A 12,341-nucleotide genomic window follows, 5' to 3' on the forward strand; every position below is an offset into this window, starting at 1 on the left:
ACAAAAAGATTATAGGGGCTCCTGCTTGAGCAGGGGGCTGGACTAGAAGACCTAGAACAGAGCTGTCAAATGTGTGGCCCGCGGGCAGGATGCGTCCCGTGCTGGACGCCCCCACGCCCGGTTTAGCGAAGGGGGAAAGTCGCAATATGACGCCCCTGACCTAGAAAGTCCCATCCAATTCCGTTATCCTACTCTATACAGGAGGGGTGCTTGGTGCTCTCTGAGCTTGCTTGTTTTCCTGCAGGCGTTTCGTTAGCCTAACTAGGCAACATCATCAGTGCTGGTAAGGAGTGCTGTTTGCTGTCAGTTTATATTCTGGTGTCCTGCCTGTCAGTGTGGGTGGGGGAGGTCTTTGAAGAGTTTTTTTGGTTGGGCTCATTGTCAGTTCTACTCATGCTACGTGATGGATGAATATTCTATTTATTCCTCGCGAATCACGCTGGTTGAATGAAGACCATTTCTATGATTTGGGTTGTGGTTTGCCAGCAGCAGAGTCGGAAAGTGAGGAGGCTGGGGAGGAACCTGGGCCAGTCCTGGATTCTGGGGAAGTCTTGGACGAGGGCTCTGCATCAGAGGTAGAGATGGGGGCCAGGGCCATCTGGGAGTTATGTGCTGCCTTCCTAAGCCTCCGGAGTCTGACCTCAGTGAGGCAGAGGAACAGGGGGAGCCTGTTCCCAGTGTGCGCATGCGCAGAGCTGCCAGAAGGTAAGAATAATTAAGAAAATAGGGTCGACTCAGGAGTAAGGCTTGGAGATGATTGGCCCCTCCCATAAGAGGAGCGAACAGGACGTGAGCCTTTGCAGGAAGCAATTAATCAAGGAGAGAAGCAACTTAGAACTGAGGAGAAATTTCCTGACAGTGAGAACAATTAATCAGTGGAACGAAAGTTCCCTCCGGAAGTTGTGAATGCCCGAACACTGGAAGTCTTTAAGGAGATGTTGGATAGCCATTTGTCCGAAACAGTATAGGATTTCCTGCCTAGGCAGGGGGTTGGACTAGAAGACCTCCAAGGTCCCTTCCAACTCTGCTATTGTATGGCATTGTAATTAGTTCATCTGGTCCGTTCAAGCTTTGAGAAGTTCCGTTTGACTCTGTGCTACGTTTGGCCTTGCAAAACTCAGTGGCAATTAGGTCTCTGACAACCTTTCAAGGGAGATAAAGGTGGACGCTTATCAACATTCTCCTGAAAGACTGCAGCAACTCGAGCAGACATCTGTCTGAATCTTCACAGACTGTTTGAGAAGCCTCAAGGACTGTGAATGACCATAATTCACAGCCATGTAAATACAAGAGGTTTTTTTGGGACGGTGATTTATGCTTCCTCGGGAAGCCTAAGTCCGAACAATTTGATTTGCACGGCTGCCCACACGAAAACGACTCTGAAGCGGCGTTCCAATTCAACACAGGAGGCTAACATATAACAAGGTTCACGGTACAAATGGCATCAGCCAACACGACAATCAAAATAATCCTCGAATATTGGTTCCTACCAATGCCTGGCAGAAAAGCCTTATGCAAGGCCCACAGGATGGGGGCCCTTTGGATGAGACCTAAGGCAGCCACAGAGCAGGATTATCTTTTGCATCCCACAAGGTGGCACTGCTTAAGACAGACCTGGGTATTCCTTGGCTCCTGGGCCATATATGGCCCACTGGGCTACCCTTGTCTGGTACGCAGGATTGGTCCGTCCTTCCACAACAGTCCAAGTTTCAAATGTGGCTCCTTGGAAAAATTAATTGCCCACCCTTGGCTTAAAGAGAATGGATCCTACAGCATGCCAACTCTCAGATCTTATTGGATTGACTGAGGGGTTTGGGGGAGAGGAGATCCCACAAGCACTTGGCCTTTTGCCAGGAGGGTGACAAACCAGATCCTGAATTCCACTCGGAAACCCACAGGCAATCAATGAATTGTAAAGTGGCGCTGTTAGATAGCCGCCACGAGGTGCAGCTGGATCTACTTGTCCTGCTTGCAAGCCATCTTTTCTTTTGAACTTCAGTCCCGCCACACTTTCTACTGTCTACTTTCTATTGTGGGAAAATGGGAGGGGGGAATTATACGGAGTTGGATGATGTGTAGCCATAACAACATTCTTCTTAGAAACTCAAGGCCATCTTTGTTTCTGCACCTGGCCGGAACTGGATGGGAGGAATCTCGTCTTCGTGGCGGTAGGAGATTGGACCATGTGATGAACTTGTGGGTTGTAGGGGCAGGATCTTGAACTTTCAACTGGGCGGGAAAACCGGGAAGCTTCCAGATTTGGGTTTCCCCAGATGTGCCAACATGGCTCTTTTAATAAATTGGAACTTTGAGGAATCCTTTGCCTCGGACTCGGATATAATTTTGGATGCTATTTGGAACCCTGACACTTGTGCTACCGATTTCTGGATTGGCTGAAGCCACGTGCCTGAGTTTAATTTTCCCTTCTCTGTGTTGAGAAAACAGAGTCACAATGTTTGAGTTGAGCGTCCAGATACATTGAACGAATGAATGGAAGGATGGAAAAAAAAAACCTAAAAATCAGCCCCAAAGCAGCTTCATAAGCCCAGGTTTGTCCCAAGAGGTTTCCAACAGAGAACTGGAGAGGAAAGGAGGTTTACCTTTCCGTGCTTCTTCCTCCAGTTCGTCCCAATCTTTCCCGCTTTCCTCCTCGCTGCCCAGGGACTCTTTGGAGTAGTCTGTGAAAGAGAAGACAAGACTCAGAATTATACACATCTTGAAGGAGCAAAAGGGAGAGGGAGAGAAAAGAGCCAGAGGGGAAAAGGGGGGCAGAGAGAAGGGGAGAGAGGGGGGAAAGAGGGAGGGAGGAAGAGGGACAGAAAAAAGGGGAGAGAGATGGGGGAAAGGGGAGGGAAAGAGACAGAGGGAGGGAAGGAAGGAGGGAGAAAGAAGGGGAGAGGGGGAGAGAGGGAAGGAAGAGAGGGAGAGGGGAAAAGGGGGGCAGAGAGAGAGGGAGGGTGAGGGGAAAGGGGAGGGAAAGAGACAGAGGGAAGGAGAAAGAAGGGGAGGGGGGGGGAAGAGGGAGGGAGAAAGAGGGGCAGAAAAAAGGGGAGAGAGATGGGGAAAGGGGAGGGAAAGAGACAGAGGGAGGGAAGGAGGGAGGGAGAAAGAAGGGGAGAGGGGGAGAAAGAGGGGGAGAGAGGGAAGGAAGAGAGCGAGGGGGAAAGGGCGGCAGAGAGAGAGGGAGAGGGAGGGGAAAGTGGGGGGAAAGAGACAGAGGGAAGGAGAAAGAAGGGGAGAGGGGGGAGAAAGGGGGAGAGAGGGAGGGAAGAGAATGAGAGGGGAAAAGAGGGGCAGAAAAAAGGGGAGAGGGGGAAAAGGGGAGGGAAAGAGACAAGAGGGAGGGAAGGAGAAAGAAGGGGAGAGGGGGGAAAAGAGGGGGAGAGAGAGAAGGAAGAGAACGAGAGGGGAAAAGAGAGGCAGAAAAAAGGGGAGAGAGGGGAAAGGGAAGGGAAAGAGACAGAGGGAGGGAAGGAGGGAGAGAGAAAGAAGGGGAGAGGGGGAGAAAGAGGGGGAGGGAAGAGAACGAGAGGGGAAAAGAGGCAGAAAAAAGGGGAGAGAGAGGGGGAAGAGACAGAGGGATGGAAAGAAGGAGAATGAAGGGGAGAGGGGGAGAAGGGGGAAGAGCGAGAGGGGAAAAGGGGGCAGAGAGAGAGGGAGAGGGAGGGGAAAGGGGAGGGAAAGAGACAGAGGGAGGGAAAGAGGGAGGGAGAAAGAGGGTGAGAGAGGGAGGGAAAGGAACAGAGAGGGAGAGAGGGAAAGGAACAGAGAGGGAGAGAGGAAAGGGGGAGGGAGGGAAGGGAGAGGGGTAGAGAGCACCTACATGACAAGGGAAGGAATCCTCCAGAGAAGTCCAGAGTGACCCTCCTCCTTTCCTCACCTGATTCTTCTGCCTCGGAAGAATAGTCTTCATCACTGTCCTCCTCCTCCTCTTCATACTCTTCCTCAGAAGGGTTGAAAGTCTCGTCCTCTATTTCGGACTCAGATTCCCCAGCTTCAGCATCACTTCCCTGGGAAGGAAAGGGGAACAGGAATGGCGTCTCTTAAGGAAACCCAGGCCTTCAGCTTGCAACTCCTTTATGAGTTTGGGGGCTTCGTACCGGACAAGGATTGTTCCCCTCTCTGGGTTCAAAACCCAACACTACATTACAAGAACGTGAACAATTCCAATCTGTTAATGGAAGACGTGTGTGTGTGTGTGCGCGCGTGCGTGCTACAGATTTAGGACCCTGATGAAAGAGTTATGCCTGAGGTGAGGAAGGCATGCTACAATTCTAGATTTGTTAGACAAATATCCTGCAATCCATACACTATAAAAATATATTACAAAAACCCAGTGTTGTCCGGGTATTTATTTATAGGGGGAAAATGTCTGGGCGAAACGTAATTTCTAATGTTGGATTTTCCCCCTTATCAGAGGGAGTCCCCTTGTGGAGTACTGTGAAGCCGCTACCATGGCAACTCTACTGTGCTGTACTGTAGAAGCCATTTTATAGTAGTACAGTAGAAGCCATTTGAAGGCACAACAGAACACCACCCTCTCCCAAGGGGTATTACGGTGTCTTGCCCCACCGCATTTGCTTCTAGAGAATAAGTCATCTGTGTACCACGTTTGGTTGAAATTGTGTGAGGCGTTCCAGAGTTATGCTGGAACACGCACACAGAGAACCATTTTTATATATACAGATTATATAACACGCCACATCACACCACGCCACTCATATAACATCCCAACCCAACCGAACCCAATCAATCCAAGCCAAACCAACCCACAAGTTTCCCCATCCTCAAATCATTCTTTCAATCTTTGGCACCGACACCCCTCTACCTTTCAAAGAAAGTCATTGTGAATGGAGTTTGTGTGTGTGTGTGTTGCCCACATCCATTCAACCCAGGTTGGTTCACCCAGCATACCTCTCCCTCTGGCTCGAGGAACGACCAGCCGCCTTGCTCAAAAAAGCCTTCCGGGTCGTCCACAATTGTTTTCATGATTTTGGTCCAGTTGAGGGATTGTACCCCTTCGGTGTATTTAATGTCGCAAGAGCTGATTGAAGATGAAAAAAAGGAAGACAAAGAGATGAGTGTGCAGCCTTCCTCACGCCCACTTTTCAAAATTAGCCGTGTTCACAAAGCCAGGCGTGAATGTGTTTTCATTTCTGGGCTAAACTCAAACTAGTGAGGCTGTAACCACTCCCCTTGGATTTCTCCCTGGCGCTGGAGGAAGAATATAACAGGGGCATCTCGGTGGAAACATTGCCTTTCAGAAGAACAAGTATTTTGAGGGGTTGGGGGGGTATTATCTAAAATATCCCTTTTGTCAAGAGGCAATTGGACTTTCTGGTTTTCTTTTCTTGGAAGACGTTTCGCTTCTCCTCCAAGAAGCTTCTTCAGTTCTGACTGGATGGTGGGGAAGGGAAGGATTGATACTCCTTGCAGAACAGCTGGTCATTTGCATCCTTCTAGAGAATCCATGAGGCCACTTGGAGTCCCAAAATTGCTTTTTCAAGAGGCAACTAGACTTTCTGGTTTTTTTTCTTTTGAAGACGTTTCGCTTCTCACCCAAGAAGCTTCTTCAACTCTGACTGGATAGTCGGGAAGGGAAGGATTATACTCCTTGCAGACAGCTGGTCATTTGCATCCTTTTAGAGAGTCACTGAGGCCGCTTGGAGTCCCAAAGTTGCTTTTTCAAGAGGCAACTGGACTTTCTGTTTTTTTTTCTTCTTGGAAGACGTTTCGCTTCTCACCCAAGAAACTTCTTCAACTCTGACTGGATGGTGGGGAAGGGAAGGATTGATACTCCTTGCAGACAGTGAAACGTCTTCTAAGAAAAACAAGGAAGTCCAGTTGTCTCTTGAAACAGAAAAGCACCTTTGGGACAATTGTGACCTGCATGCCTGGGAAATCTCCATAGACATTTAAGGAGGTACTTTCTGATGAACACTGTTGAATGTGGTGGGAATATGAACGGATTTTCAGAAAAAAATAACGGCAGGTTACAGGAACCCTTTCAGCAGTTCCCAAAAGGCTCCACACCCATTTACGCTACTCAGGTGACCCTCATAAACTTCCAGGTGACCTCAACGACTCTCTAGAACAGTGTTTCTCAATCTTGGGGACTTTAAGTCCTGTGGACTTCAACTCCCAGGGATTCTAGGAGTTGAAGTCCCCAGGATTTAAAGTCCCCAAGGTTGAGAAACGCTTCTCTAGGAAGGATGCAAATGACCAGCTTGTCTGCAAGGAGTATAAATCCTTCCATTCCCTACCATCCAGTCAGAGCTGAAGAAGCTTCTTGGATGAGAAGCGAAACGTCTTCAACAGAAAAAAACCAAGATTTTTCCAGTTGCCTCTTGAAAAAGCAACTTTGGGACTCCAAGTGGCCTCAAGGACTCTCTAAAAAGGATGCAAATGACCAGCTTGTCTGCAAGGAATATAAGTCCTTCCATTTCCCACCATCCAGGCAGAGCTGAAGAAGCTTCTTGGATGAGAAGCGAAACATTTTCAGCAGAAAAAACAAGATTTTTCCAGTTGCCTCTTGAAAAAAAAGCACCTTTGGGATCCTCTTTGCCACCAATTCATTGGAATTTGGGACCAAATCCACCAGTGTCTTGATTTGCGCATTGCCCATCTTATCTAGAGGCGACTCTGGGCCATTTACAAACATTAAAAACCAGTAAACATTAAAATGATAAAAACTATAATTTCATGGCTACCCAGAGTTGCCCTGGAGTAAGGCAAGCGGTCAATAGATTAAACAAACAATGATAATTTAGAATGGAAAGATGAGGGGAATGGAATCCAAAGCACTTGGGGAAACATGGGGTTCTTCTGTTAGTCTGATAGCCGCCTCCAGGATGAGGTACCCCCATTGGGGTCCCAGTCCTTGAGGAATGTCAAGAGGGTGAGCGCGAATCCTACCTCGGGGAGTACAATGTGCCAAAGAGCAGAATAGCCTCTTCTTCTGGACCCAATCAGCTGGAATTCCTTGACCTGATGGGGTCCGTAATACGGACAGCAAAAGTGGGGTGGGTCACTCCCATTGGGATGAGATGGTTCTTCAGACAGTCCGGACCAGGGGTGTCAAACTCAATTTCATTGAGGGCTGCATCAGGGCTTTGCCTGATCTGCCTGGGGGAGGGGGGGAGCAACTGGGTGGACGTGGCCAGCTTGATGCCACTCCCCAAACTGCTGCCATGTTTCCTCTTCGCGTTGGTCAGACTGGGCCGAAGCCACGCTGGCCCAATCTTTCCCCTTTGCATGGGGTAAATCAGGACTAGTCTGCGGGCTGGATCCGACCACATCCAAGCTGTATTCGGCCCGCGGGCCTGAACTTTCCTCTTCCTGCTGGGTAGACTGGGCTTAAACCACACTTTCCTCTTCACATTGGGTAGACCAGGATGACCCTGTGGGCCGGATCCGGCCCCATCATGGGCTGGATCTGCCCGCAGGCCTGATCTTTCCCCTTCGCGCTGAGTAGATCGGGCCAAAGCTACACTGACCGGATCTTTCCTCTTTGCACTGGGCCGAAGCCATGCTGGCTCAATCTTTCCTCTTCACATTGGGTAGACAAGGACGGCCCTGTAGGCTGGATCTGACCACATCGTGGTCCGGATTCGGCCCATGGGCCTTGAGTTTGGCATCCTTGGTCTGGACGGATGCCATGAAGATGATAAACCTCATGGGTTGGAAGGGACCTTGAAGGTCTCTTAACACCTCAGTGGGAAATGATACCAATGCAACGCCTGTGTCCATACTCACTTGAGCCACTCCTTGATGGGGTCGAGCGAGGCCACAGGGATGGCGTTGATCATCGTGACCTTCTTGCTGTAGTCCTTGTAAACGATGACCATGTCAAAGTTCTTCAGGTGGAACTGCACCCGCTCAAAATGGATCAGTTCCACCTCGTCCAGCGTTACCACAAATGGAGGCTGCAGGGAGGGAGGGAGGGAAATCTGATTGGTCTTCCAAACCTTTGAGACATTGGATAGCATGGGAGCGATGCTCTAATTCAGAGGTGTCAAACTCAAGGCCCATGTGCCCTCCCCTGCCTCCAGCAGCACCCTGCCGGCCAAAAATGGGCCACATCGAGGCCCCGCAACACCTCCGCGCAGCCTGCTTTTGGCTGGCACAGTGCTGCAAAAGGCCATTCAGGCCGAAAACGGGGCATGCAGCTCCCCCTCACTCTGTTTTGGCCAGCAGGGTGCTGCAAGAGGCGTCCACTCAGTTTCCCCCACCACCTCTGGCCCATGGAGAATCACCCCCCCCCCGGAAAACTACAATGCTTACCCAGTCCTCAAAGAAATCCAGTTTGACACCCCTGCTCTAGATCAGGAGTCTCCAGACTTAGCAATTTTACGACGTGTGGACTTCAACTCCCAGAATTCCCCAGCCAGACATGGCTGGCTGAGGAATTCTGGGACTTGAAGTCCACAAAGTCTTAAAATTGCCAAATTTGGAGCCCCTTGCCCTAGACTACAATGGTCACAGACTTTTCTTCTCAAATCCTGACCATGCTAACGTGGCATCACTCTGGTGTCAGAAGCACTGAGGTGCTTCCGGTTGAAAGGATGAGCTGGGTCATCGCCGTTGCCCGGGAGAGACCCAGTTTGGGCCTCTTTTCATGTTTCCGGCACGAACTGGAGCAAAGGACGGGAGCTCAACCCTGCCCGATGACAGCACTCGGGTCTCGAACACAGTCTTGCTATATAACCTCCATCCCAGCGTCCTAACCTCACCAGCCACCGTCTCCTACCATGTTACCATAATCTTAGCATATTGAAGACAACTGTCAGCAAATATCACTTAACGGGAATGCAGATCAAGAGATGATAGACACATGAGGATTTGAGAAGGTCTAGGAACCAATTACTCTATGTGGGTGCTAGGGCATCTCCTGCCAGTGTGTCAGAATTGCCACTTTCTAAGCTCTGAAGGCCAGATCTAAAAAAACCCACCCCGTGAGACCATCCGTTTATATCCTCCCTCTCACCAAGCAAACGAGCACTCACCCATTCAGTACAATTCACCAGGGCACTGCTGGTCGGCTGGAGCAGGCAGGTGCTTCGGTAGGGGGCGCCGTTGAACCTTTCACATGAGATGAAGGAGGCAAAGAGCAGATAGTGATAAGCTCCTTATAGCAAAGATGTACATAAAATCTCAAAAGGAATCAGAGATTAGCTCTACCATATTGATAGATAGTACCCATGTTTCCCCGAAAATAAGACCGGGTCTTATTTTCTTTTGGGCCCCAAAATAAGTACCCCGTTTCCCTGAAAATAAGACTGGATAATAAGCCCAATCGGGCTTTTGAGCGCATGAGAAAATACTCCCTCCCCAAAAATATTGCAACACAGCAGCTGCCAAGATGTGACCGTGCTCACCATCTCCTGCACCTCAAAAATAATAAGACCTCCCTAAAAATAAGGCCAAGCACTTATTTCGAGGGTCAAAAGAAAATAAGATCATGTCTTATTTTTGGGAAAGCACGGTATATGAGATCTACTATCTCTCTCTCTTCCCTCCCTCTCTCATCTGTCTATTCCTCCATATCAGGGGTGTCAAACTCAACGCCCGTGGGCCAGATCTGGGGTGCTTAGATCTGACACGCGGGGCCACCCTGGAAACACCAAAGGACCGACTTGCAGTGCCTCTGCCAGTGAAAACAGAGTTGGGGGGGGGGAATGCTCCATTTTCACTGGCAGAGGGTTGCAGGAAGGTGGCGCAGTTTGGGAACTCTGTCCACAAAACGAATCTTGGGAGCCAGTTTTGACTGGCAGAGGGCTTGGGCCACCACAGGCGCCCCCGACAAGAGTGACATCAAGCTGGCATCACCCTGACATGTCCCCTGTCCCCCCCCCGAGGTCAAACATAAACCTGATCCAACCCTCAATAAAATCGAGTTTGACACCCCTCATCTATATCTATCTACTGCCCATCTCAACGTGCCTTGAAGCCTGCACACACATTCTCTTTCTCAAGTGAACTCACTCACTCACTCACTCACTCACTCACTCACTCTGTCTGTCTGTCTGTCTACCCACCCATCCTCCCTCTGCCAACAAAAGCTACCAGATCATCGACGGTCCTTACCCCAGCTCTCGAAAGGGAATCTCGAATTCCAATTCCTCCTTAGTCAGACCTTCTACCTTCTCAATGAAATTCTTGAAGGCTGTTTTCAGCTTGTGTCTCATCTCCCGTTCCATCTGGGCCGAAGAGGATCAGTCAGTCAACATGGCCCCCAACTGGTCTCCCGGCTTCCCAGCTTTCCCTGTCCACCCCCGCCCCATCAGGGTTTCAAGCAGCCTCTTTCCCTCACCTGCTCAGCGTAGAGGTCGTCCCGATCGTGCATGTGCTGGTGCTTGCCCAAATCGGTGGTGATTTCGCCCACCTCCGTGTAAAATTGCACGTCCGTGTGGCGTTTCTTCCCGAACATGATAGCATTCTGGAAGGGCAGAGAGGGGACTGATAAAAGCTTCAGGACTGTACAGAATTATAATCTGTGCTTGGGTAAGAGTGGGAGTAATCTTCTACTGGATTTTGTAGGGGATGGAAGAACAAAATCTCCTTGGTGCTCTCTAAGCTTGGTTGTTTTTTGGCAGACTGTCATTACCAAACGACCATATTTTTTTGAGTATGACACACCATTTTCCCGGAGGCAGGGCTTGACGTCGCTACGACACAACATGCAATCTTGGGGCTCCAGGATTGCTGTTGATATCTCTATTGCTGGACGATCCTTTTTGGATCTAAACCGTTCTGAAGGAACGATGATAGAGAAGGGCATGATCTCAGGGGCATCACAAAGCCTCTGACTGATCCAGGGAAAGCTCTTTTTGCCAGCTACAAGAGAAGCACCCATGGGTGCAGAAGGTTGGGACAAGCCCCTGAAATGGAAGCAGTACAGGAGAGACAGTGTGTCGAAATGGTGAGAAAAACCCAAAAGACTTAAGAGTTAAAATAAAATTGAAGACAGAATGAAACAAGCGACAAATTAACCCTGGTTTAAAACTATTGTGTTATCTTTTCCACTTTAATTTTGCTTTTCTATGGATGGACTTTTTACAAATGCCTCTTACTTTTAAACTGGACTGGTCTTTTTTTTTTTTCCTTCTTCCTCTATATTTTTCCCACATTTTTGTATTAATGGATTAAAAGCCCCTTTCCTCACAAGACTCGGCCAGATCATAATCTTTAAACCATTTTTTTTTTCTCTTCCGGAGTTCGGAGCTTAGAAAAGAGAGGCAAAAACAGAGGGAAAAGATGTAGCACTGCCATCTAGAAGCTAGAGGCTTAGCAACATCTGATATTACAAAGCTATTGGTTTTGTTTACTGAAAGGGTCAGTGGAAAACGTTTCTTTGAAGGAAAAAGAAAGCTTTGACCTGAAAAACTTCACTGAATTTGTTTGAAACCTAGCAAAAGCCTTGGATGTTTTAGTGGCAGTGTTTATAACTTGGAAAAATGGCACAATATGAAGAAGAAAGACTAACATTGCAAAAAATTATGTTAGAAATTCAAAAAGTCTTAATAATCACAGAGAGAATTGAAGAGAGACTTGAAATTATAGATCAAAATACAGAAAGTACAGAGGGAAAAGTTGAGAATACTTATAAAACAATGATGAAATTTGAGGACAGAGTTCAAAAAAAATCACAGAGACATATGACAGTGATAAGAAAATTGTTGACACTGACAACAAATTGAGTGCGGAGGGAAATGATAAATGCGAAATACGGAAAGGAGAGATCGATGAACTGGAACTCTATCTCAGATGTCAAAACATAGATGAAGAAAGCGGAGAAAATTTGGCAGAAACAATGAGTAATTTCAGCAGAACCACCAGTGATAACAAAAGTCAAGCTGATGAAAGGAACAGATGGAGGGTTTCAAATCTTTATAAGATATCCAATGAACAACAAGTTGTCAAGAGAAGTCCACATAAGACTTATCAAGAAAACACTTAGAATACAGATCCTACAAATGGCAAGAGATGTTGGACTGCAGTATTTCTGGAAGGATACAGGATGATGAAATGAAATGAAATGTCACAATAACATTTAGTTAAATATAGTTAAACTTTGAGTAATATGTATAAGATAAAGTAATAATAGCTATAGTCAAATAAATGATCAATAATGATAACAAAGCATTTATATATACTAGATTGATAATATGAAATTTTATACAAACTGTAAGTGAGGATGATGGAGATGATGTTGAAAAGACTTTTTATAAAAGATAAATACTTCTATATAGAATAGAATATAAAGATGTAATATCATTGGATGATTTCAGGATGATGTAATGAAATGCCATAATATAAACTTACTTCAAATTTAATATGCC

The 12,341-nt window shown here is 47.7% G+C and overlaps 1 protein-coding gene across 1 annotated transcript in view; it reads right to left on the reverse strand.

The window, feature by feature from the left end:
• The window catches only part of SUPT16H (SPT16 homolog, facilitates chromatin remodeling subunit), a 47,617-nt gene that overhangs the window by 1,588 nt on the left and 33,688 nt on the right, over positions 1–12,341 (reverse strand). The window contains exons 19-25 of the mRNA XM_032237012.1: positions 10,313–10,438; positions 10,087–10,199; positions 9,006–9,081; positions 7,756–7,925; positions 4,915–5,044; positions 3,881–4,010; positions 2,601–2,678 (exon numbers count right to left, since the gene is read on the reverse strand). Coding sequence (XP_032092903.1) covers positions 2,601–2,678; positions 3,881–4,010; positions 4,915–5,044; positions 7,756–7,925; positions 9,006–9,081; positions 10,087–10,199; positions 10,313–10,438 — 823 coding nt within the window. The remainder of the gene's footprint in view (positions 1–2,600; positions 2,679–3,880; positions 4,011–4,914; positions 5,045–7,755; positions 7,926–9,005; positions 9,082–10,086; positions 10,200–10,312; positions 10,439–12,341) is intronic.

Source organism: Thamnophis elegans, chromosome Z (genome assembly GCF_009769535.1).
Source record: "Thamnophis elegans isolate rThaEle1 chromosome Z, rThaEle1.pri, whole genome shotgun sequence".
Classification (NCBI taxonomy): domain Eukaryota; kingdom Metazoa; phylum Chordata; class Lepidosauria; order Squamata; family Colubridae; genus Thamnophis; species Thamnophis elegans.